This window comes from Macrobrachium nipponense, chromosome 44, assembly GCF_015104395.2.
Source record: "Macrobrachium nipponense isolate FS-2020 chromosome 44, ASM1510439v2, whole genome shotgun sequence".
In the NCBI taxonomy this organism is placed as follows: Eukaryota; Metazoa; Arthropoda; class Malacostraca; order Decapoda; family Palaemonidae; genus Macrobrachium; species Macrobrachium nipponense.
In genome coordinates, this window is record NC_087221.1 from 49,291,585 (window position 1) to 49,318,974 (window position 27,390).

General features: G+C 41.3%; 1 protein-coding gene across 1 annotated transcript; it reads right to left on the reverse strand.

Annotated features, from left to right (window-relative positions):
• Positions 1 to 496: 496 nt before the first annotated feature.
• On the reverse strand, positions 497 to 25,364 carry LOC135203990 (activated Cdc42 kinase Ack-like). Its single transcript, XM_064233914.1, has 6 exons — positions 25,248 to 25,364; positions 22,356 to 22,471; positions 21,502 to 21,741; positions 14,674 to 14,763; positions 1,007 to 1,116; positions 497 to 677 (listed from the first exon to the last, which is right to left on the reverse strand). Exons 2-6 carry the CDS (start codon positions 22,452 to 22,454, stop codon positions 497 to 499), a joined length of 720 nt encoding a protein of 239 aa, XP_064089984.1. The 5' UTR covers positions 22,455 to 22,471; positions 25,248 to 25,364.
• Positions 25,365 to 27,390: the final 2,026 nt, after the last annotated feature.

The window sequence follows — 27,390 nt, forward strand, 5'->3', positions numbered from 1 at the left end:
ACACTAAGCTTTCATACAAGTACTACTTGCAATTGGAACCATAACAAACACACATTACCATTAAAAATATATGAATAAAAAGACATCTGAAGGAAAGTATCCTTGACACTGCAAAGTCATTCACTATATAGGGCACACTAAATTTCTTGTCTATTTCATTCACAATGAGCCCAGGGGAAAGCATCCATTCACTAGTGCTTTGAATAAAAGAGCTACAAGACATTCCAATCAACAGAGTAAATGGCAAGCAAACAATTATGGAAAAAATTTTTTATCATTTTTTGCTCCATCTAAATACTCATTTTTGCTCCATCTAAATACTCAAATTACAACTCTAAAAAGGAATATTCTACAAAAGGATACAAAATTTTCCTAATGGTAATAATTAAAACTTTTATGGTGATCTGAACCTCAACAGTTATAGTGTAAAACATCTTCACTCTGGCACTACCTGAATTAAATTCCTGCAAATGCTCTTCCACAAAATGTACTACAACTAAAAAGATAAAAAACTAATGGCACGTACATAATTGGTGCTTCCAATGAGCATGCATAAACTATACTTACACGTAATAGGGACTTGACAATTTTGCTTTCTCAAGTAATCCAAGACAGAACCAAGTGGAGCTAACTCTGTAACCATCATCAGAGGGTTGGAAAGAACTATACCAAATAACCTGCAAAGTAAAGAAAAGAAGAATGTGCCCAGCTACGTAGTGCCTGCAAATTTAAGCGCTTCTTTAACCTAGGTAATGTACAATCTGATATTGTTAAATCATGCAAAAAAAAAAAAAAAAAAATTTAATATAAACCAAATGAGAATAGTAAAGCTCTACAGTATATTACAATCTGTTGAACAAAACTACCTTTAAATAAAAAAATTAAAGTACCAATGCTAAAAGTGAAAATTTGAATAATCTATGTGATTTTAATAAAGATGACATAAAATGGAGAATCAAGCTCAGGATAACAATGCACCAATGATGCAAATGTATTGTTAACTTACTGTATAAGATTTGGGTGGGAGAGCTGATGCATTGCCTGGACTTCGCGAATGAAATCATCAAGTGCCCCTGGCACATGAAGAACATCTTGCTTTAATATTTTAACTGCAACCTATAGAAGAATAAAGAGTAAAAAAAACAACGAATTACATAAGTTATGTACTTTACAGCCTGAATAAAAGACGAGCCCCTCAGGCAAATTATGAGAGCAACTAAACTTTCCCAACAGATCGCACGGTTTCCCCCCCACCTTTCTAATCATCTTGTAATCCTGAAAAATAAAACAGAAAACTGCAAGGTCAGCAATACAAAACCATACAAAATTTCCTATACAAACAAAAGATGTCTTAAAAAAATCCATTTGCCCTAATTACGGGGCCATATCACCATGGTCATCATTCACTGAGAATATTCTAGCTTGTGCAGCATCAAATAATGAGGCAAATTAATTTTGTAACTAGGTAATCATTATCTGAATGACACTGAATACCAAGGTTTGAACATCTGTGAGCCACACTGAGACTATACATAATTAAAATGATATTGTAATGATACAATTAAGTTTGTTCATACTTACCTGGCAGATATATATATAGCTGTATTTTTCCGAATCCGACAGAAATTTAAACACTTACGACACGCAGTGGGAGTCAGGTGGTTAGTACCCTTTTATTCCCGCCGCTGGGAGGGCGGTATCAGGAATCATTCCCATTTTCTATTCATAATTTTTATTTCCACTGTCTCCTGAGGGGAGGTGGGTGGGTACTTGATTATATTATATCTGCCAGGTAAGTATGAACAAACTTAATTGTAATCATTACAATATCATTTTGTTCATGAAACTTACCTGTCAGATATATATATAGCTGAATCCCACCTTTGGTGGTGGGAGTAGACAGAATAGAAGATTTTAGGAAACATATATATGCAGATAATTGATATCTTGATTCCTTACCTGTTAGCATAGCTGACTTCGTGGTTACTGCCGCGTAAGTCTGCTTGTGCTACTAGAGTTGCCCAGCGAGGTAGAGACCTATATAGCTGGTGCACTCCAGATGATCTGTCAACAGGGCGAGACCACGACGTGACTAGACCATATTGACCATACCATGAGGGCTAAGAAGTAAAAATAAAATAAATATATATATATATATCACCACCTGACCAACCTAGCCAAAGTTAAGGTGTGTTAACTAAGGCTTAAGAGTTAAGAAGTCACCGTTGTCGGCGACTCAACACTAAATTAAGAGCTCTTCCTAACCATTTTCTACAGGATAGGATGAGTGGTACTTCTTGCCCCAAGATTGTGTCTGCAGACACGTATGGCCCTAGCGAGCAGCAGATCTCATATGCCATCTTCACATCTCGCAGGGAGTGTGAATTGAACACAGAGTTGCTTCGCTAAAACATGGTACTCAGATGTTGCTGAGTGCCATGCTCTGTTGAAATGCTTCCGAGGCCGCGCCCTCACCTCGTGAGCATTCAAATCAAAAGATTTCAAATCTTTGTGCAAACACAAAGAAGGAGCTTTTTTGAAAGAACTCCTTAACAATAAAGCCAGGCTGTTCTTCGATATGGGCAAGTCTGGTCTTTTCGGAACACTGCAGATTGTCCGTGCGACTTCGACTTTCTTGAGTTTTATGTAGATAAAACTTGAGACCTGACAGGGCACAGGACTCTCTCTGGCTCCTGCCCACTAACTTGTGCCATCCTTGCTTCCAAGCTCCTGGCCCAAGGACAAAACGGGTTTTCCATTCTTAGGCCATAACAAAAAGCTTAGAGAGCACACCGCCTTGTGTTCTCTAAAGCCAAAACTTGTGACGATGGCTTAAAATCTCACTAACCCTCTTTGTCGTATCTAGGGTGGTTAGAAAAATGCCTTCCTGATCACATGCAAGAAGTTAACAGGTAGGAGATGTTCGAATGCTTTGACATCAAGAACTTCAGACTATGTCTAAGTTCCATATTGAAAGCTTCGATCTGGACATGCACAGTCAGTCCGTCTGTACTAACGTCAGGTGACCGACCAGTTGACCAGTCAGACGAATCCAGGACAGCAGGCTGTACCCTGAAGACCATAAGGCACTATTCTTCGTGAAGGATGAGTGTCTGGACTGCCTGAGCGATTCAATCTAAGCAAAACTTGGGGGGTGTATCAACGAAACCAACGTCGTTAGCGAAATCAACTCCTGAGCACTCCTGCACTCGAAGCTTTGGAGTGCCAGAGAAAAGGAGCGAGGAGAGCAAAAAGGCGATTCAGTCCCGAAAGGACGGAATGCCTGACAGTCCAACCTGGTCTCATGTTACACGATCATCGGGGTGTATAAACGCAAAACCGACTTAGTCAACAAGAAACTCAGGGCTACTTAGTGTTCCTGAGCTCACACCGAGTGTCTGGACCTCTGAGAAAACACACAACCAAAGGTTTTTTTTTTGGGGGGAGACAAAAAGTAGATGGTGAGGCGAGTTGCGAGATTTCCCAGAAACTCAAAGATAGTGAAGGGCTTTGTTGTTTGACAGAAGCAAATTCTGAGCCAAAGGCCGTCAACAACATATTTGCGTTTCTTTAAGAGTTGTGATTGCCAGCTTATCCCATTCTTCCAAACGGAAGGGGAAGGACTGCAATCTTATTCTGTCAACATCTCGATAGTCTGAACGTAGTTCAGACTCAGGCGGAGAGGTTATAGGACCTTCGTGTAAAGGAAGACCGACTCTCTCGGGAAAAGGTCCTTGGAAGGACGTGACCTTCTGGAATCTAGGATCTTGAAGGCCAACATGGGCCAAATTAGCGTCATGGTCGCTCCCTGTGATGAATAAATCATCTTATTACATTTCCTAAGCGATGGAAAAAGGGGAAACGAGACTAAACATCCAATCCCCGTTTACAATATCATAGGATGGCGTTTAATGTTACCGCTCCCGGGATCGAGAATAAGGGAGCAGAGAAGAAGACGCCTCTTCGTCCCAACCTAGCGAGGAGATGAATGAAAGGACGTCCCTAAAGTCTCCACAACTCTCAACAACTTCTAAACAAGAAAGATTCCACTCGGAAGTCAGTTAGTTGCTGCTTCGATCGAGACGATTCGTACGGACCTTTTGCAATCCTTTAACGAAACCTCTAGAGGATAGTTCCATTCTACGCCTGTTGTATAGGAATGGGAATATGAAGTTTAGGCTTGAAGCCAAGCACTGGAATCCCAAGGATTATTCAGCGCTTTAAGTGAAAACTGGTTTGACATGAAGATTGGTTGAGGATTTTATAAAACTAAATAAATACAGGGATTTTAAAATTATGATAAAAAGGATATCCGTCAATAAAAAATTATAACTTCGCATGTCGTGAATGCAAAACAAGAGTAACAAAAATTATATCTACATTGTACAATACACATACCTCATATTTCATAAAGTATGCTTATATAAACAACTTTTAGTTGTATCCACTACACTTTGCCAAGTTAATGGGCCGGTCAATTATTAAAATTTCATTAAAAGATTAATGTCTCTAAGAATCCAACAATTTCTATTAACAGCTACATCAGGGACAAGAGTTCATTCTACTATATCCCTGCCCACTAACCCATGTTCTGTGTTGCGCAGAGAATACTTATGGCAATGGCATAGAATGTGTTAAACAGCTAAGAGGAGAGTCACAACTGCATACAGACTGGTGCAGGTACACCCTCAACAGAATCGGTGGGTCAATCGAGTATGGCCAATTTCTTAGACGACATAATACGTTTACCTACCGATTTTGTGGAAAACCAGAGGGCCCAAGTTCAATACTTTGTCGGGATCGTTCTTGCTTGTACTTTTTATTGTTGGCAGATAGGGAGATGACCAACGTGCTTGCCATTTATTTTTAACATAGAAACGATAGTTCCATTTAATGTCAGTGGAAGGAATATGGTGGAAGAGAATGCTTTCTTTATTAATGACATCTCTCTTGCTTCATGGTCAGCAAGTTCATTACCAGCCAATACCCACATGGAAGGAACCCAGCAAAACTGGCAGATTTTGAATTTGGAGGCAAGCCTATTAAACCATTTCGAATACGTTGAAACAATTGGATGTTTAGGGTTATACTGCTGAATGGCCATGAGTGCACTATAAGAATCTGAGAAAATGGTGAAAATATTACCCTGTAGAGTAGAAGCAATCTCAGAGATTGGCTAATGCCAGTCAATTCAGCTGGTAAAAATGGATGCATTATTGAAAGTCTGCCCACATAGAGTTATTTTAGTATGAACAACAGCACAACAAACACCACTTGATGTCTTTGACCATTCAGGTGAAAAGTTTTAACAGAACCGAATGCTTTCGGTCATGATCAAGAAAACAAGCCTTCACTTTCTTGGACATTAAACAGATTTTTTTAACAACAGTTTTTTTACAGACGTGGTCTGGGTCAACCAAGGAGGGCAGCTTAGAGCAATGTATTGCCTTAATTTTTTGGTCTTTAATAGGCACAACGTTCAGCTGCAGCATTAATCTCACATGAAAAGGCTTGGATGCTCTAGCATTTGCAAACTGCTGTGAATCGTTTTGGGTACGGATAGATGCTGCGGGTTTTCTGGGTGAACCTCTTAGTTTGAACATATACGCAGTCCCAGTTCCTCCTCGGAGTAAGTCTAGAGGGAGCTCTTCTGATGTCGTATATAAGCTTTAAAACTGGAGATGTGTTTGGAATGCCTCCAGAAAAATTATTCTCAGACACAGCATGATGAACTACATTCCAACTCCTTAAGCTTGCTTGCACTTGCTGAAGAGTAGACTGGCAACCATACTCAAGCTTGGATTAAATAAGTAATATAAACCGTAAAAGTGACCTCTTATCAGCACCCCCATTAAAACTGGAAAACTACTTTTAAAAGGTTTAAGGGGATTCTTAACCTTAATTTTCAAAGAGGCATTATGACTACCCATGTTAGTTCGTATCAAAAATCATTCCTAAAACTTCACCTCCTCCTCATATGGTATTAGTGTGTCTTTCAACCTAATATTTGGGATGGTTTACTTTCGGGGTACACCTAGGAAACGAACTGCCACAGTTTTACTAGGGGAGAATCGAAAAAGCCATTGCTCATCAGCCCAATTGCTGATTGCATTAACTGACTTGTGCAGAAAATTACAAGCTGCAACAGCATCAACTAGTGACATTAAAATTGCAAGGTCATCTACAAACAAAGATGTCTTTACTGGAGGAGGGACCACACATTCAAACAAGCTATTTATAGCCACAGCAAAAAAAGTGACACTCAACACACTGCTTGTGGGACACCCCGCCTCTAGCTCCCAAAAGCATTAGACACGGTGTTTTCCAATTCTTACTTTAATGAGTCTTTCACTTAGAAATGACCTGATGAAATTTAACATATTACCTCGTATTCCCATGTCATGAAGCTGCTTAATTATACCAAAACGCCAAGTAGGTCATAAGCTTTTTCAATGTCGAAGAGACTCCTATAGTCGACAGCGTTTGAGGAAAACCTGCTGAATTTGGGTTGATAAATCTTATTAGTGGGTCCACAGTGGAACGATTTTCCTGAATCCAAATTTTGGACAGAGATAACAAAACCATTTTTTTCTAGATGCCACATCAATCTCGAATTCACCATTTTCTCAAACAATTTGAATACACAACTTGTAAGAGTATTGGCCGATAGATTGTTAGACGATGAGGATCTTTCAATGGTTCTTGATGGGAACATGATTGCAATCTTTCAAGAATGGGGGAGGAGTAACAGTTTCCCATATTTTGTTTAAAAATTTTAAGAAGATAAGAATTTAGCCGATTCTGGGAGATTTTTCAGCATGCTGTAAAGAATGTATCTTCCAGAGGATGCTGATACAGGATGATGACAGGCATCCCTTAATTCCCCAAATAGTTAATTTGGAATTATAAGATTCACCATTTCAGAAATTTAAATTAAGGGGAAATGCTGAATTCCTAATATTCTGGAACCGAGTTGAAATAGTATCCTGGAAACTCGATACTTTGGAGAAATGCTCACCAGTTTTTCAGCAACTTCATTCGGCTGGTGACAAGGTCTCCATTGATTTTTTCAAAACAGGGTGTTGGTTTGGAACATACTTGCCACTTAGCGTTCTAAGCATTCTTTCCAGATCAATCTGGTTGGGTCTTGGAAATATAATGCCATTTATATAAAAAAGCCAGGATTCCTCTTTTTACTTTTTTAAAATATTTTCGTTGTTTTGCCATCGCCGTGGTAAATAGTTTTGCTGTTGCAGACTGACTGGATTTATAACGCCTGTAAACATTTCCTGGGAATTTCCTCAAATTACCACAGGTTTTTATCCCACCAAGGGACAGCAGGTCTGTGGGTTTCCTTTGGTTTTAGGTATTGGAATTTCAGCACTATTCAAATATTTCGGAGGCAAAGTTATTCATCAGCCTTTATATGCATTTGAAGGCTTCAAATTCCTGGCGATAGGTTAATGTTCCTTCTTGAAATTTTACCCAATCTGCTTCCTTGTTCCTTCCATTTTGATAGAGGGACCAATCGAGGGGCATTTTCACAACTTAATGAGAATGGGAAAAGTGATCACTGTCATGTAGATACTCATCTACAGACCAATAAAAATCAAGTTAGAGAGAAGAAGAGCAAATACGTAATTCCATATAGCAGAGAACACCTGTGTAGAGATATGGTATGTCATAGTACCATAATTAAAAAGAATGTAGATCATTATTATTAACAATGTCATCAATGATCCTCCCTCGTGTCTCAAAATCTCCACCCACAAAGGGATTATGAGAATTAAAATCACCAAGGTAGTACAAAAAGGAGGAGGGTAGTTGATGATTAATCCTTGAATGTCCCCAAGATGAACCTACATCTGGGGAAAGGTAAAGAGAGCAGATGGATTTCACGGTCAAAAGTAGCAGGATCGCAATTGCTTGAAGCTGGGTGTTCAGGGGAACCATAAAATGTTGCAATGCTTTAGTAATAATTTATTTGCAACACCTCATGGGCGCGATCCCCATCAGTGGGTTCATTTTGTAGATTCATAATTTACACCTGATTGTATACTGAATCCCCCAATTTAGTTTCTTGAAGAAATACAACCCCTGGGTTATGCTCACTTTTTTTCCTCAGTAATAACTTTAATATTTCTGAACGAGTCCTTAGTCCTTTAACAGTTCCATTGTAAAATTGTCCAGATTGAATTTTTAGTGCTAGATACTACCAAGGGAAATTCTATATTATCTATACTAGTTTTTTTTTTGTTTTCCTTAGGGACTTTATAAGAGTTCTTTAGATAGTCTTGAGATATGTGGCTGTAGGATATGTTTTTTATTAGTTTTTGATATGGAGGGAGAGTGGACTTCCCACTAACTATTTCTTTTTACCAAGGAACTTGATTCCTTGGTTGTTTCAGGGGCAGGCGCATCTTCATTTTGTTATATTTTTTATGGGGTTTGTGATATCCTCCACCTTTTGAGCAGGTGGCGGAGGAGGATGAAGGAGTTCTCTCCTCTCTTTGGCCTTCTAGTTTTTTCTTGTTCATGACATCAGGGGTTTCTTGCTGAAGAGATGGAATAGACCAGGAGGGATTTCATCATCTGGGAGAGGAGTGCTATAAACAGCAGGCCACATCTTTCTTGGATAGGGGTGCTTCAACCTAGCGGCCTGTCAATTAGATCAATGGCTGGGTTTCAATAGTTCTAGGTTTTACTGCCAGGTAGAGGTGCTTTAGTTTTACATGGGGCTACACGAATTTAGAGCCATAGCATAGGTCTTGGTCTGACACAATTAACTTACTGGCGGTAACTAATACTATTGTTCAGCATTCGCTTTACATATAGCTGCCTCTTCATGTTTATATTGGCTGCACTTTTCTATTGAATGGGGTATGATTCTCTTCACCAGTTAATACATTTTGGATGTTTCGAACAAGGAACCATGTTCAGGAGCCGAGCAATTATTAAAAACTTGATGGTTTTTAAGAATCTGGATGGGATGGCCATATTGAAACCAGTTGTAGACACTGGAGAGGTTTTGGATAAAAATGGTTGACTTTGACCCTTGTCGTTTCCAAAATTGATGTAAGATGGTACATCAGAGTCCTCAAATGTTAAAATAACCGATGCCTTTGGAACCGTTTTTATCTTCCATACGAAGTTGGGACTGATTTCTAATATTTCTCTTCTGTCAGTTCACAAAGGTCCTCTTATCAAATACCATCCTTACCATAACTAAATTCATGTGTGGTTCTAATTTCCTTTTATCATATCATCTTTCTCGAAAATTCTTCATTGTCAGCATGTATGACTGTGTCCTTGATTTAGCATGAATAGGACACTGCCTTGCCAACCTTGAGATGTTCCCCATGTCAATACAGACAACCATTTTTTGGATGTATCTGCCAAATTTTGTAGTAATTATAATTTTCCTCCCTAGCAGTTACTACCAACCACATGGAGGTTTTGGTGTCTTTCAAAAGTGGTGTTCGTTCATTCAAATTTGGCTGAGCCACTTGCTACCCATTGTGATGGTTGTAAATATCCATATTTTTTTAGGGGGCCCTGTCAGTCAGTGCTCCCTTGACAATCTTTTTTACAAATTGTTATGTTATTGATACTGTGTGGCTTTGAGTGCATCTTATGTTTTTCAAAAGTCAGCCATTGCCTCCCATTTTTCTTTCACTGTTCATCGTAGTTCATCTCAATCTTCTATTTGCCATAACTACAACGAAGCAGAGAGGTCTCATAGTCACATTCCAAGGGAATGGCTTTACATGCAAACACCACAAACTATCCACTGTGTTCCCACAATGGTGTCTTTCTCATTTGTGATGACTACCCGGAGAGGTAGTACCACCACTGGAGCATTCCATATCCACGGTCAAGTTCGTGGCACGGGTCGGCATCAGTTGCCCAATCATCATCAAAAAGGGACCAGGGGTTACTAGAATCCTTGTGGTTACTAGTCATAAAAGCTTTATTAAAAAAAAGAGAAAAATTAAACCTGAAAATATTAAAAAAAAGATCATCAGCCTTTCATAAAGTTTATTCTTCCACCAATGGCCACAAGTGGGAGCGACTCCCAAATGTTCGCGTCCCTACCCTACCCCACTGGGGATGGCACAACATGGTTAGAGGGTCGCAAGTGTAAGCCAAACCCGCTTGGCTCAGGACTGAGAATATTACAAGAAATACAATCATCCCCACCCTAACCATGTATGGGCAAACGGAAAGAATGCCGAGAGTCATCCCCAGGACCTAGACACCCCTGGGAATCCGTGGGGCCCAGCCCTGAAAGAATTTAGTTCCGCCCTTGGAGTATCAATCTGATATTCTTCTCAGGGCGAACATTATTGGGTAGTGTGATGATCCTACCAAGCGCACACATTTAGCTCAGATATAAAACCCCCCAACCCAGCTATGATATCTTTTCCCATTCGTCCAGGCAATAAATTTTACTGAAGGTGGAAAATTCCAAAATATTACGTCCAAAGAAAAATATACCAAAAAATATGAGACTCTTGGACCTCAACCCAGGAACTAATTCCTGGGGTTCAAGAGCCCCTCACACACGTCAAGGTGGTCCCATATCGAGGGGACGCCTGTGTATAATAGCGCTCTTTCTCGTAAACCCGAACCGGGACCGAGAGAAGATACTTCCTAAGATATGAGAGAGCTGTGGAAGAGCAGGAGTTGATATGGACCATGGTTCCAGAAAAACTCGTTTCGAGGACTGGAGGACGACTGAATTGCTTCCACTTCTTTCAAGATTATGATCAGGACATCTGGAAACCCTCTCCAGATGTCGGCACCTTCTTTCTATCACCTCAAGAGATACTTAAAACGCCACCGAGAGATGTTCAGAATATTCCTCGATCTTTAATAAAATTTCAGATTTCCCGGAGAAAAAAACTGTAGAGGTCTGAATTGCAGTCTATTCAGGGAAAAAAAACGTCGTTAGGAAGGAAATGGTCCCCAGCAAGCTCATCCAATTCCCTCAACACAGTGATGTTTACTCCCTAATAAGGCTGCGCTTTGCCTAAGCAAGAGAGCATATAATAGATGCAATGTTGTGGTAGACTCGTAGTCCTTAAACAGTGCAGGTTAACGAGCACCGAAAGGAGTAAGATATTCTGTAGGACATATTAAGGCCAACACGATGCAATGTTTATTCATTCATGTAAGAAAAGAAATCCCCTCAATCTTAGGCTAAGTACGTGATTGTAGGCAGAGTACAGTTAGTCAGTCAATCCCGCAGGAGAGAGAGAGAGACGTAACTGCAGCACAGAGATACGGTTAGTCAAGTCAATCCCGCAGGAAGAGAGACGTAACCTACCGCGCATGACAGCGAACGAGCGGGTACTGGCTCGTTTGGACTGCGAGGACGAGGACAGTGGACAGCAGCAGCTTACGATCGTCCTTCACGTCGTCTTCTTAACTTTATGCCTGGGTTGCCCAGCTAACCTATTCTATGAAGAAAAAAGGTCCGTTATTTTTAAGCATAAAGAGACTTCAAGCTGGTATATTTAAGCGAAACAGAAACGCTTAAATATATAGATGCTTTTGTGGTGTCGTCAGAACACTACAATAAAACGGTTTAAAAGATAAATCGGAAACTCCTGGAAGGCTGCAGGGAGTACGATTAAATGTCCTTAAAATGGACCAGAGACCTCCGGTTGCATCCGAAGAGGTAACTACAGCAAGCGTATATGACTTGAACCAACAAGAAATAAATAACGCAAGGCAAAAATATGACTTATATCACAATAAAGTTTGTTCATACTGACCTGGCAGACATATATATTAGCGGAATTCGGAAATACATCTACATAATATCTGACAGGCAAGTTTTCATGAAACAAAACGTAGGAGAATCGAAGCAGTCAGCTCAGCTTCTTATGTTATTTGGACATAAAGGGTCATTGACGTAGGTCTACAAGTCTATTTCTTGTACGAGTCTGCGAATGACGAATGAGAGCTCTTCCGAATCTTGCAATAAGAGCTTATTCGCTACGCAATATTCAAGTTAATGAGATGTTTGTCAATGAGAAACTAACCCATTTACGGACAAAAGAGATATTTGGTCAATGAGGGGGAACCCACTTACTTGACAAAACGATTAGTATTGTCAATGGGGGGGAAAGTCACTGAATTACCAAACGTTAATCCAGGAAGTCGAGATTTTATTTCCGATTCCCGTCTCAAACGAGGAAGGGCAAGAATCTGTTAAGAGACAGGGCTTACGTCAGGTTAGAACGACGATGTTTCAATTTCGGCCCAGCGTAGTCCCGACTAGAACTACAAAATCTATCATCTGAAAAGCCCTTTTCAGCTGGCTAAAAAGCTGCAAAAAAAAATATCCTGGGAAGAGGAAGAAACTCTCCAACCAGCTTCCTCTCCCGTATCACAACTACTGCTGCTAAAGCTAAAAATTTATTGGCAGTATGGCAAAGGAAGTCCTGTCTTGCGCTTTCCTGAAAGAGCGTGACTTTGATGAGTGCCTTTGCAAGAATCCTACTGAAGTTGCGAGGAGTCCTGACATGCAGGGACATCGGCCTTTATAACCGTAACGCCTTATCGCAAAGTCTTGATGGGGTAGTGGCAACTTAAATTTATTGCAGAAGGCAAAGCTCGCGGTCTTTTTTAAGAGCAAACGAGAAATTCCCTGAGCTTTCCTGAACATCCATCCACCTATCGAAAAGCAATATTAATTGACAGAGACCTCTTGAATCACGAAACCCGATGTCTTGTGCGGTTTCGAAGAAGTGTATGGTTTCACTTTAAGCTTCCTCCGAGCATCTGCCTACTTCACCTTCTTTGCAGGTGAGGTAGAAGGTATCATCGAAGGTAGAGTAAAATTCTTTAAGCCCAAATCTGAAACAAAGAGCTTTGTAAGATGTTCAACATGTAAACGTTCAGCCAGGCGAACACACCTGGCATTGCGCTGGTGCACGCTCGGCGTTCTCACTCGGAGCTAGCGCTCGGCGTCACTGGTGCGCACGCTCGGCGTCCAATGGGCGCGCGCTTGGCGTGCACCCATGCGCGCCCCGCGTTGGGCGTCGGCTCTCAAAAGTTACTGCTACTATGATTTCTGTTACGTATTCTCGGTGGAAAAGACGGACACGAGTTAAGGCGACGTTCGCCTTCTTAATTCTCACTGAACGCATAACGAAGAGAGAGAGAGAGAGGACGTGAAGCGTCCTCTTCTATAAAGCTTCTATTTAGAGGGCGTGCGAGTCCTTCCGCAAGAAAGCTTCCACCCCTGCGCGGGGAGGGGACGCTTCGGGAGGACGAGAAGCAATCTTCAGGATGCGTGCACGGGCACGCACTTAGGCAGTTGGGGATTTTCATCAGAAAACTGCCGAGGCAGCCCAGATCGGTGGGGGTTCCTCGTTAACCTCCTTCGGCTTTCGACATGCTCTCTCCCTGGTTCTTTCGGAGTCAAGCCAGTCCGCCTAGAGGCGAAACGAGGCGATCTGGACGCACCTCACTACACAAGGGGTATCACTGCACTTTCACTTTTACTCTCTAAAGCAAGCACTTTCGATTCTAAGTACGAATCGAAAGAGTATCAGAGAAAGGGCAATTTCTCTACAGACACGTGCTTAGGGCCCGAAGGCAACACTGAGGGTTAGGAGTAACAATTACAGAAGTAGCACTTCACAGCAATGAAGGAGAGCGAGCACCTATCATAGACATATACATAGCCCGTAGGCCATACTACAGGGTATGCAAAATAAAGGTCCTACAGAAGGTTAGCAGGTCAATACCCTATTTTGGTTATGCATTAATTGCGTACATACGAATCATACGCTCTTCCTTACGGAATTAGACATGTTACTGATAATTGCGACATACGAATATACGTATCCCTACGGGAATAGACAAAGTCTCACCACTCCTTACATGGAAAAATCTCAACAAAGAAGCAAGACCCATACCCCCTCGTACATACAAGTGCGAATCTACAAGCTTTCGGTAAGGGCCACACCCTATCTTTGAAGACAACCCCGTCTGAAACTAGCCTAACTAGTTCAGATTATTTTATGCAAAAAAAAATGAATCAATTCAAAATCAATTTAGATAGCGTATGCCTAGCCACCAAATCCAAGAACAATAAATCAAACGACATTAGGATCCTTAGCGGCAATGAAGTTTCCAAAATCCTAAGACGGAGGTAATGAAAACAGGTCGTTTTCAGCACCGGCGACAGAAAAAATTATGAATAGAAAAATAGGAATGATTCTGATACCCGCCTCCAGCGGCGGGAATGGGTACTTATAAACAACACCTGACTCCCCACTGCGTGTGTCGTAAGTGTTTAAATTTCTGTCGGATTCGGAAAAATACAGCTATATATATATCTGACAGGTAAGTTTCATGAACAAAAGAGAATGTATTGCTGACTTCTGTGCTGATGGAGAATATTCAAGCAAGGAATATGGTTGAAAAATAACTAAAATTATTATCAATGAAGACCAAAACGTACAAGCACATTCACTAGATAATCTCTTCACGCTAGGAAGGCAGAATACTCTAGTCTTAAGAAACATGGTTTGACCACTTTCATAAATCAACTATAATAAACCTAAGATTCATCTCTCAACTTAGCAATCTCTTGACAAAGCGAATTCTACATGAAAGCCAAAGATGATCAAACCAATGCTATGTGTGACTCACCTCTTTAACTTTACCACTTGCTGTCACCCATTCTCCACTGCGCACCACACCAAAGCTGCCGTCACCAAGCTTTCGCCCCTGAGTAAGGTCCTGTAAAAAAATGAAATTTTCATTAGCATTAAAATAAGTTTATTGTATACTTAACGAAACAATTATAGAGCGTGATTTCCACAGAGCGAGGATACTAAATTCAAATTTAGCGCGTCGGCGTCACACAACACTAGTGGTGATGACGTCAATCTCCTCCACCGCGGGAGAACCAGGTACAATCCTGCCCAGGTGAATCCAATTCTTCTGCCGTCCGTCCACCTAAGGGGAGAGGGTGGGTATTATAATCATAATTGTTCGGTAAAGTATACATAACTTTCACTTTAATAATGAAAATTTCATTTTTTATTTTAGTGTCTTACCGAAACAATTATAGAGCTGATTACACATTATGGGAAAAAGGTGGGATTCAGTGGACCACTAGTATTTTAAATGGGTACATTTATTGCAATACCAGTAAGACCAATTCAAGGTGTCCTGTTGTTACCTTACCGTGTAAGAGAGCTACGCAGACTGTAAGCCTCTGGTCGGATGCTCTTCTTACTATTGTAGAGGAATTGGAATTAGACCAAAGTTAGCCTCTACAGGAAGTGGCATCCTTCGTAGTTCAAGCGGAGTCAGGCTGACTGACGGAGGGATAGTAACAACAAAGATTGCCCTTGCCCGAGGCTAAGACCAGGAAATTCAATCATACAAAACATTTGTCACAACACCAGAATGTAAAAAACATATATACCCAACCATTGTAAAATCTGACCTAACCGACGGTGAGTATCCCAGGTACTCAGTACCCCAGCTTCCCTTGAACTCGACAAACCTATTAAGAGTGAAAAGTTAGCCATAGAGGTGACGACCCCTGTGCCGTTTCTCCCAACACCATGCCAGAAACCGCCACCGGCCCTAACGTTTACAATTCTCGAAAACCGTTTCTATCTCTTTGAGATAATGACTCGCAAAAACCGAATTCGATCTCAAGAAACGTGCTCTGAAGAATCGAAGTAAAGATAAATTCTTTCTGAATGCTAAAGAAGTTCCACTGCTCTAAACCTCGTGAGCTTTAACTCTCAGAACGGGGAAAGATTGCGTTCTCGGACTGCGAAGTGAGCTTCCCTGATAAGCTCTCTAATAAAGAACGATTAGTAGCATTCTTAGAAAAGAGGACGAGAGGGATTTTGAACCGAGGTCCAGAGACTTAGATTGTCCTCTAATACCCTAGTGGCAACAGATATGCTAATAAGCCCCGACTGGAACATAAGAGCCTTTCCTTCCTCCTCCTGTCCCCAACAAATCCAGATAAGTTCCTTACCACAAAACTCCTCGGCCAAGGATTAGAAGGATTCTCATTTTTTGGCTAGACAGGTCAAAGAAACGAAAATCAGGCCTGCCTTGACGAGAAAACCGACTCTTTTGTCTATAGCGTGCAATTCGACTGACACGCTTGAGCAGAAGTTAGTGCAATAAGAAAGAGTGCCTCTTAGTCAAGTTCCTGAGTGACAGACGACTTCAAAGGCTCAAACGGTGGGCCCCATGAGGAACTTAAGCACCACATCTAAGTTCCAAGCCACTGTATCTTGCGGGAGCTTAGTGTGTTCGAAAGACCTAATGAGGTCCGACAGATCTGAATTGGAGGAAATATCCAAACTCGATGCCGAAAAACCGAAGAGGACGCATGGCTCTATATCCGTGACGTCGAAGAGCAGTTTCTTAGAGTCCTAAGAAATAGAGAAAATCTGCTATTTTGTTAAAGAGGTCGCGAAGTAGAGAATTTAGCAATTCTACACCACTCTATTGAAGATTCTCCACTTCCCTTGATAGAGTTGTTAGAAGGACTCTCTCCTACAACGAGCGATAGCTTCTGCAGCCTTCTTGAAAATCCTTTCGCTCTGACAGATTCGGACAGTCTGAACCTGTCAGAGCTAGAGAGGACAATGTTTTGGTGGAACCTCTGAAGTGAGGTTTGTTTGAGAAGCCACTCTCTGGAGGAAGAGTCTGGGGACGTCTACTAACAACTGGAGAAGGTCCGGGAACCACTCTTTCCTGGGCCAAAAACGGGAGCGATTAACGTTAGCGTTACATTGCGCTGCGGACATGAACTTGTAAGCACCTCTCTATATTAGACCGAACGGAGGAATGCATAAGCTTCCAGACCCGACCAATCCAACAGCATTGCGTTCCACGACCAAGCTAAGAGGATCTGGGACTGGAGAAACAAGAGAGAGGAAAGCGTTGTTTCCTGATGTCGCGAACAGGTCTATTGACGGTCGTCCCCAAAGGCGCCAAAAGTTTCTGACAAATCTTGTTGTCCAAAGCCACTCCAGAGGTAACACTTGTGTTGACGACTTAACTCGTCGCCAGGACGTTCATCTTTCCCGGAACAAATCTCGGGACTGCTGAACCTTCGCTTAGTTTGAGTGCCCCCAGGAGGAGATCCTTGGCTACTTCGTACAGAGAGAAATGACTGAGTCCCCCCCTGTTTTCCGCACGTACGAGAGAGCCGTGGAAGTTGTCGGAATGCACTGCCACATACTCGACCTTCTACTAAGTTCCGAAACGTCTGAGCCCCAAGAAAATTGCCTAAACAGTTCCTTTACATTATGTGAACTTCTTCTCCTTCTCCGACCAAGATCATGAAGTCCGTGATTTCCCAGTAGGCTTCCCCAAACCTGTTTCCATGCGTCGGAAAAGAACTGTAGGTTCGGGAGGATGGGTCGTAAATCTAACCTCTTCCAACCTTGCTCGAGAGAGCCACCACCTTAAGTCCTCTTTTATTTGATCTTGTGGACAGAAAAAGGTAATCGAGTTCTGGTTGTGTCTCCTGCACCAAGAGGCTCTTCAGGAAAAAAACTGAGAGGTCTCATGTGTGCAGTCTTCCCAAGGTCACAAAATTTCTCCACTGAGTCAATTTGCCCAGGAGCCTCATCCACTGATTGGCAGAACTATCTTTTTGTCCAAGAAACTCCTGAACTGTCTCCAGACAGCCTTGGACCCTCTTCGGGGACAGAAAAGCCCGAAAAAAAAAACTTGAAGCATCAGAATCATCCCCAAATTAAAGGATGCTACTGAGATGGAACCAATGCGGATTTCGGTTTGTTGACCAGAATTCCTAACTTTTCGGCAAGATCCAGAGTTGTTCCAAGGTCCTTCAGCATCCGATCGATGATTCCGACCGGAGAAGCCCAATCGTCCAGATAGAGGGAGATCTTACTCCTAATATGTGCAGCCAGCTTCATCGGGGATAGAAACCCTGGTGAAAACTTGAGGAGCGGTCGTAGTCCGAAGCAAAGCGCCCGAAACTGATGGAAACACCTTGCTTCGAACATGAAACCTCAGGTACTTCCTGAGCATTCGCGATGTATCGGAATGTGAAAATAAGGTCTCTTGCAGTCAGAGAGAGACCATCCAATCCCCCTGTATGATGGACTCCAGAAGACAGAGTGGTTTTCCATATGAAATTTTGTTTCTGGACATGCAAGTTCAGGGCGCTCACAGCCAAAACCGGCCTCCAGCCCCCTGATGACTTGGGAACTACAAAAAGGCGATTGTAAAAAGCCTGGATGGAAAATCCCCTTCTATCTGTTCTATCGCTTCTTGAGAACAAGGCGCTTCCACTTCTGCCCGGCTAGAGCAGAAATTTGTCTGAGCCCGGAGAGTATGCCGGAATGGAATTGGCACAGGTGATAGCGAGGGAGGTGAAACGAGAGGGAATACGATAGCCGAACTGAGTACTGCACTACCAGGCTTCTGCTCCATATGTTTTCCCATTCCTCCCAAAACAGAGCCAGCCTGGCTCCCACTGTGCATGAAGAACCGAGCTTTCATTTGGAAGTTTGTTAACCTTGGCCGAGGCATTAGACTGGAGGTCGCAAATTCGACTTAGGCCGAAAGAAGAGCTTGGGTGTCTCCTCGAAAAGGCGATGTGGGGCCAGAGGAGAAACCGAAGGAACAGTCTCCACAGGAGCTTTAGGTCTCTTCGTAGACTGTGCACGTAAATCGAAGTAGATTTCTTATCTAGCGCAGACGAAATTGACAACACATCGTCTGGAAAGAGGTTATCTGTCACAAAAGTGAGCAAACAAGAGAGCAGGACTTCTGGGGACGTAACCCTTTAGAAAGCAAAGGAGCACCAAAGTTGCCTTTTCTTAAGGGTACCAAAGGCGTATGAGCGAAGCTAACTCATCACATCCATCCCTAATGGATTTGTCCGCACAGGACAGAACACCAATCCAATCCTCCGCTAAAAAATCCTGAGAAAGAGGAAGGACAGTCTCGATCTTGGCCGCTAAAGCGCCAATCGTCCAATCAAGGAAGCTAAAGACTGCCAAAAGTTTTAAATTGATTCTTTACAACGTGGTCCAAACTCAGGCGCTTAAAGAAAACTTTCGCTGCGGCGAAGAAAAGCAGATCTCTCTAGAGGAGTCGATTAAACTGGAGAAGTCTCCCTGGGAGGAGGCAAGAAATCCAGGAAGAGCTTCCCCAGTTACATAAAACCTATACCTCTTACGAAAGCAACTAGAGGGAGGGTAAGCAAAAAGAGCTTCCCTAAAGTCTCTTTTCATAGAACATCCATTCCCGTCTCTTTCAACGGAAATGTCTACCGCTTTAGATAGAACAAAGTTTTTGGGAGGAGAGGGGCGGAAAGTTTTCCTCCTCATCAAAAAGTCGAAGTTGGGGAGCGCGGAGCCGCTTTCTCAAAATACTCTGGGATAAGATACCAGAAGCAATCTAAGGAGACGTGAATAACACGAGAGGTGATGTGAATCCTCCTCCTCTACTTCTTCTTCATTCTCCGATAAGCCGAAGAAGTAGAAGGAACTACAACTGACTGACGGTGTCGAACACCTTGGACTCATTCATCCCGTTTGGTTAATCTCTAACTGCCTGCGCAAAGGCGCCAGAGACGATCAAAAAACAGTTAACGTAGGCTTGGAAGAGCCCTAAATGTTCAGCAGGAGGCGGAAAAACTACTTGTGCCTCGCTTGGAGCCGCCGAAATTCGAGGCGAAACTAGGCGCACTCAGGCGTAACAGACGAAAAAGCGCCTAAAGAAACACCTTAGAACTGCTAGCTACAGCGCTAAAACCACAATCTCTACTAGTAGATGAGCCGAAAAAGGCACAGATTGAGGCGACGAACGAGCCGCTACACGGCCGAGGCGCAACCTACTATCAGGCTCCTTATAACGCTGACGGAGGAGGCGAAGAACGGCGCCTGACGCCTCTTTAAGGGACGCGAAAGGTTGCGGAAGTCTCGCCAAGAGCGCCGTGCGCACCGGAGACGAATCGCTTTAATCATTTGAAAGGAGTCTCTGACCGCAACACCTTTCCACGCTTAAAACCCGAGCCCTGGTGAGGCGCAACAGGCTCAACAAGAGAGGCGCCTGTCTGTGGCAAATCCCGGATCGGACTCCCTCTGGACTTCGGTAGTCTTCTCCCCGGTGCGGGGGAGATGGACAGTGACCCTTTGTTCCTAGGAGAGTGTCAGGACAGACAGACGCACCCTCAACTACACTCTACCTGAAGCCGCTTTCTCCAAAAAACGTCTTAACTGATACCAAGTTGCAAACCGTATTCGCTAGTACCGAAAATTTCTGATCTAACCCCTCGATCCAGCTGGCAATGTGTCGGAAGAAACTACACGGGGAAGCCGGCAGAAGTGGGTTTAGTAGGAGGAATAGGAGGTCGGAGTTAAATGAGGACAAACACTTTGAGGAGAACAGAAGAGAACAGATGCATCGCAAGACGAAGCAGAGCTAAGTCTACTTTCCCTAAGCGTGATTTTCTAATTCTGTCTTTAGCTAATTTCTCCGAGCATGAACTAAAAAAACTTCCATTGAGAATCAGGTCCACTCCACGACATCTCGTTACATGTTCGATTTGCTGAACAAACCTGTCCCCTACACTAACACATTTAGTGTGAGATGAGAATCATACTCTAATTTGGATAATCTAGTTTTACATCCTGAGATGCAAAACCTAACTCCCGACGGACTAGAATCTGACAGGCAACGCCTAAATAAAAAAGCAAAATAACAACAACGCCAAATAAAGAGTACTTCACCATTCCGAAGATCCAAATCCACAGAAAAAAAAGCGAAAGCAAAGTTCATCCAACCGCACCACCACCGATGTTCACCGGACGCCGGCAGGAAAAGAATTGGATTCACCTGGCAGTTGGACTGGTTCTCCCGGGCGAGTGGAGGGAGATGACGTCATCACACCAGTAGTTGCGACGCCGACGCACTAAATTTGAATTTAGTATCCTGCCGGCTCGTGGAAATCCACGCTCTATAATTGTTGGTAAAGACCACTACAAATAAAAAAAATACATTGTACACAATTTGCTCCAACAAACAGCAAGTAAATTCATTTACAATAACTTTTCTACAGTATGTATAATATATATGCATACATATATACATATCTCTATTTCAAGAAAATAATTCCAAATATAGAAGTAAACACAACTCCACTGTGAGCAATGGTAACTAAAAACCCTTCACTAAGAAACTGTTTCTTTTGGAACATTAGCTACATGAAGAATGGGTCCCCATAAAAATTTCAAGAAAGTGAAAATACAATTTCTATGAATATGAGCTTGGCAAAACTCATTTCATTAAGCATTAGTGATTAGATCACTTTCCTCCACAACATTAGCAAAGGATAAGTACCATATAAATATTTTTCACAAGACCTTTTGCTACTTCAGTGGTTTTCATCCTGTCTCTGTCTCAAAGTGATATAAGACTAAATACACTCAAAACAAAATTTCTACAATAGCCCACCTTTTCTTGAATAAGGCATGTAAGGCTTGAGTTTTGTATATCTGAAGCTGCAGCTGCACTCTTACTCTTTCCTGAAGGAGAGGTCCCAGTCGACAAGATTTTTGACACCAAGTTCTTTCGCCAGGCAGCTGAACGTTTCTTCTTGACAGTCTCCAATAATCGTCGTGCCGCAGGCTTTCCCAGCCCAATGTTTTCCAAGTCTTCAGGACGTACATAATCAAAATGGCTTAACCTGGTTACCTAAAAAAGAAGGCATCAATGCACCATGAGCCTCAAACAACAAAAATACTGCAATATTTTCATGTCTTTAGAGCTTTAACATCTTATCGCATACAATATGATTACATACATCTTGGTATATTTATAAGTTTTTTATTTCATATTCTTTACATTAACTGTTGACTAATCATTTATTTAACAAAAATATCGATCTCCAATGCCATTTGCTTTAAGCAATTGCTTTGCATACAATTTCTCACACACGTACACAAATGATGGCTACACTACAGTTTCAAGCACTGTAAGAAATACAATTGTAATTCTTTTTTTATTTTAAACACCACCATTACCATTTGTGCGACTCAGTGCTGTACCATTCAGAGCACAGCCTTCATTCGTTCATTTCAATGGAAAAATTCTAAGGAAGAATAAAATAAACATACAACACAATCAACTCTTATCTAGTATGCTAAATTCTTATCCAAAGCATATTACAATGTGTACTGTACTCTAGATCCTGTACAGCACTATATCAATGATAAAGGCTTAACTCACACTGCTTTAAAGGTGATCAACACTTGATCATTATTAATACTGTAAAGGAAAAAGTACAATATACAAGAGCCATACATTACCTGTAAATCATCTCGGATTCTTGTGAAAAACTGAGCAAGCTGCACATCAGCAAGTATTCCTCGAATGGTCTCGAGATCATCCTCCCCAACATCACCCATTACATTTGTCTACAAACCTGGAAATATAGTAATACTTCTCATGAATTGCTGGCAATTTCTCCTTGACAAAATATTTTAATTTCCACCATTATGTATTTCTGTAGAATATCACAGCCCCTCATCATTCAATGTCCTGAACACTGTGTTTACATTACCCATTAAGATTCTTCATCTTCATTAACCACCATACTCTGAGTTGGGATGTGTGGTTGGATATCCCCCAATCAACAATCAACTTATCATCGTAAGTGCCTGAAGATATAACCTCTCTTGTCAATAAATGATTGTTTATCCAGGCTTCAAATTATTAATCAATCAGCTATTGTTAATCTGCAGCCTGTGGCTGCTTAATTGATCAGTTTCATTACAAACAAATTTTAATAGTTAATTAACATTTGTTTGTGTGCCATGACTGTGTAACTGATCTTGGCTATCACATCATGTAACATTAAGAGAACCCCACTGTTCCAACATTATTCATCTTTATTGATGCCGTAGCAAATACTTCCAAAACCAGTCAGTCATCAATAATAATTGCTTGTTATTTATGCTCCAACAACCTGCCAGCCAACTAATACACAACTCTTCATTATGGATTTCAATTGCTTCCACTTGATATAGACGTATCTTGATTATGTATCTATCACTGGCACAATGGTTGCTATATAAGCGTTCTGGTTTAGAAATGCTATATGTATAGTATACATCTTATTGCCTTAAAACTATAAACAATTGCCTTTACCTAGCTCTACCCGCTTCAAAGCTACCTTAAAGGTGACATATTTATTTGCACAACACTCATCACACATTTATTTGTCACATACATATACAGCAGTATATGTAAAAGCATTAATGATATAAAGTGCATTCAAAACTTCTGTACCTATCAAACCCTCATTAAGCTAACACTCAATGTCTTTTCCTCCAAAAACATTTGTCTGGCACTCTTTTTCCTTCTATACATTTTCAGTCAACTTCATTGCTGTTCATTTTAGTGAACACCTACCTAATATCTTTCTTCACTAGCCATCTTCAGCCTACCATCAAAATGGCTGATGAATGCATCTTCCTTCGCCAGCTCATATCTACTTAATACTAGGCCTTAAAAAGGTTCGTATTTCTCATATAACTAGTATTCCTTTCTTTGCTGACTTATGACTCATCTAGTTTTCTCATATACCCCAGAATTCCCTCCTTTACTGAATCATGACTCATCTTGCTTACCAACAATTTGTTTCTAATTCCAGTGAAGCTTCTTGTATAGGAACTCTACCAGATATAATGACGGTGAAGATTTTTTAACCTAGTGGTCTGGTCTAGTTAGGCTACCCTATAATATTGCAATAATAATAATGTGTAGCATGATCAATTTGGAGACAACCTGATTCTCCAGTAATAATTGAACTGTGATATTTACATATGAATAAAATTCACAATCATATGCCCCTAGAAGTAAATGCATCCACTGACTTTTGTAATTGAACCTTGTAAATACAGAGGTTATTATATATATATATATATATATATATATATATATATATATATATATATATATATATTCTATCGGTGGTCTTTAGATTCCTTATAGTATTTAAAATGGCACTCCAAAGGTCAATTTGCTGCATATATTTGTATAATAAAGAATTCAACTTCCAATCTAATCCCTTGATATACGTAGCCAAAGTATCTTGTATAAAAGACGAACCCACTATGAACACAGGCTATGGGTTCTTAAGTCATTACCACTCTGTACCCCGTTTATGCAACCGAATACTTTGAGTCAAAGCTAACTAAAAGGAGACCAACATCTCAACGGGTCTAGGTACCCTAGACAAGGATTTACAAATCTTACAGGAAAAATATTACCCCTCTTATCATAGTCTACCTCTAGCTACATAACATTTCTGGGTAAAGTTAATCCTCAGCTGCCTGAGCCAACTAAATTTTGCAATGCTTACAAAATTAATCCCACTTTACGCAGTCAAACAATGTGACACTACAATATTTTTAGTAGGCAAAAGAAATTTGCCAAAGCATATGGATACTCTTGCTAATGCTAATGTACTTTACGTCTAACCTTTACGTACAGCCCCTTCTGATAGTATATCGACTGGGAACTGAAATTAATAAGGAATATCCTACAGGCTATGCAGTACTGTGATTTTCTGGATATGGTTACCTTACGTGTAATATTAGCTTGTGGAAAATAAGTCTTGGTGTCCTTCTAAGTACCTTAGGAGGCTCGGGTCCAGTTAAACGATCTAAACAAGAGGAACAGGTATAGGTAGTAGAGCAAACTTGCCTAGCCTATGTCTCGCATGACTGCCAAAGCAGATGGTATGTACGTTTAGCTAGCTCTCCACTACTCCCTCGTATTCAATATTCATAATAAAGAATTCTAATCAACAGGATGCATTCTGGCAATGCCCTAACATTCCACTGGGGAGAGTCTGGGTCAGTTAAACGTACCCCCCCTAACCTGACATCCGACCCAGGGTAGGCCTCTAATCTAATCGTTCAATAGATGAACCAACATTCACAAGGCCTACATATAAAGGAGAAAACAGAAAAGTTACTTCGCCTCCTTCAGAAAACACCCATCCAAAGGATCTCTCCTCCGTCCTACGCCAACTTCCTAGGCCTTCACCGAAGATCATCTAGGCTACTTCCTGTCATTAGGAAGAAACTTCCAGCTGCCACTTTCGGCGAAATTTCCCATCGCCTGGCGATTTCCAGCACAAAATCGGGCCAGAGGGCTCAACACGAGTTTAAAACGTCGTCGGCAATGCCTACCCAGGTCGCGAATACACCACGCCTTCCTTCAAGCCACAGCAAAGAAAGTACGTCAACCCGACCTGACAATCGAGCTCGAGCAGTACACCACTGAGCCCCAACTGACGGATGTAAACAAAACCAGCACGAAAGTATTGCCAACTCCGCCATGAGACCTTCATATCTGACACCCAGTGGCGCTCTCATTTCCCTTTCCAAGTCCTATCGGACATCGATATCCAATTAATTAAATCATTTTTTCCGCGATGAAACAACATTCCACCACATTCAAATTAATACCTGATCATAAGGAGAGACAACCCAGGTCTGGTAACGATGCTAATGCAACCGCCATCGTTTTTCCCCCCCGACGTCCTTTGCTTTTAAAGGAATATCTTTAACACAGTTTACGTGTTTCACGTGACAGGTTGGTAATTGTCGGATGATTGTTTCGTCATGGATGGTCTCAACGCACCGCGTAAAAGCACGTTTCTCAAGGCTTCTTATCACATTCACCCCGGAACAAACGAAAAAGTCTTCGGACATCCGTTTTATGTAATTCATTTAGAAGGGTGCAGAAATCGGACACCACCCACATTTCCTTTTGTAGGCCTATAATATAATAAGCAATTGCTAAATCCGCTTTGAGAAAGAAGTTTGGAACGCGAGTAATACCTGTTGTTTTATAGAAAATATAGTCCTCATTTACCCCTGATAATGTTATTTCAGTACAACTTAATATTATAATTTTCACTCCAATTTTAATTCGAGAAAATTATTCTGATGATCTGATTATATTTTTTATATATAAATATACATTTAGAAGGTCAGCTTAACCTACAACAACAAGCAGACGTTAGTAAAGCATCCAGATCTCATTCGTCATAATTTTTTTCTGGTATTTTAATAAATCGATCTCATTGCCACTATGTCAATTTTAACTAGTATCTGTTGATTTATCTTAAAATAGCAAAAACACACTCGTCTACCAATTAGAACACAATATATAGGGACTATCGTTGATACTGTAAGTCCCTATAACGGCAATGAATCACCTGATCGCATAATGAATCCACAACCTTGGAGGTCACTGCGTGTACAGCATCTTAAGAATTGTATTTTGAGCGCTCTCACCGGATCCTCTTCTTCCATACTCTCTCTCTCTCTCTCTCTCTCTCTCTCTCTCTCTCTCTCTCTCTCTCTCTCTCTCTCTCTCTCTCTCTGTGTTGTGTGTGTGTGTGTGTGTTGTGTGTGTGCGCGTATGTGTCATTAAAGAGGTGGTCACTGCAAGAGCCCGTGACTGATCATCCAACAAATAGTCTCTCTCCCTCTCTCTCTCAAAAAGGTCAAAAAGGTCAAAATGCAATATCAACAAGAGCCACTTTTACCCACAATGATTCATCGTTACATACGTCATTGCTGTCGTTCTTGCGTTATTAAGGAAGAAATCAGGAACGCAGATTTCTTAAGCAACTGGCGACAAATTTCGTCATGCCCAACCTTTCATTCGCACCTCTAACGGAAACCAGCTGTTGCTTTCTGAGATTGCCGTGACGTACAGTGGTAAAAATCACTGAGTTGAAGGCGTTAGATGTCAAAATATTAAATAATTACGAGCATTTGACTGACCGATATCAGTCATGGAAATTACAATTCAGTCCGTAGTCGCTTGATGCCTTTCTAAAGAGAGAGAGAGAGAGAGAGAGAGAGAGAGAGAGAGATTGTCAATCTTTTGATGACACTCATCCTTCGTAAAACCTTAAGTTTAGTAAATAAACAACATAACGTCAATGCGTGCATCGAATCTGAGACTTTTTCTGACTGAGTGACTGGACTACCACAATAGTGATCATATACGTTGGCAATACTTAATAGTGTCAAATTTGTTGGTACATCGGAACGATTAATGTTTAAAAGACTTATTTATCAATTTATTTATCCATTTATAAGTGTCAATTTTAACTGAGAAGCAATGAAGCAAGATATGCTCTGATGCATAACATGCAAATCTTTCCATTTTCTGAATGAACGGGTGTTAGACACAATGCGCTCTCTCCTCTCTCTCTCTCTCTCTCTCTCTCTCTCTCTCTCTCTCTCTCTCTCTCATAAGATACCAACCCGATTGTATTTTATGAATAATAATAATATAATGATGATAAAATCA

Bases quoted from the DNA above. Each gene is read 5' to 3' on its own strand.
- LOC135203990 (XM_064233914.1), bottom strand. From the start codon at position 22,454: ATGGGTGATGTTGGGGAGGATGATCTCGAGACCATTCGAGGAATACTT. The intron at 14,764-21,501 runs GTGGGCTATTGT...ATTTTTTTACAG, and splicing joins CATGCCTTATTCAAGAAAAG to GACCTTACTCAGGGGCGAAA. The intron at 678-1,006 runs GTAAGTTAACAA...TTTACTTTGCAG, and splicing joins TCCCACCCAAATCTTATACA to GTTATTTGGTATAGTTCTTT.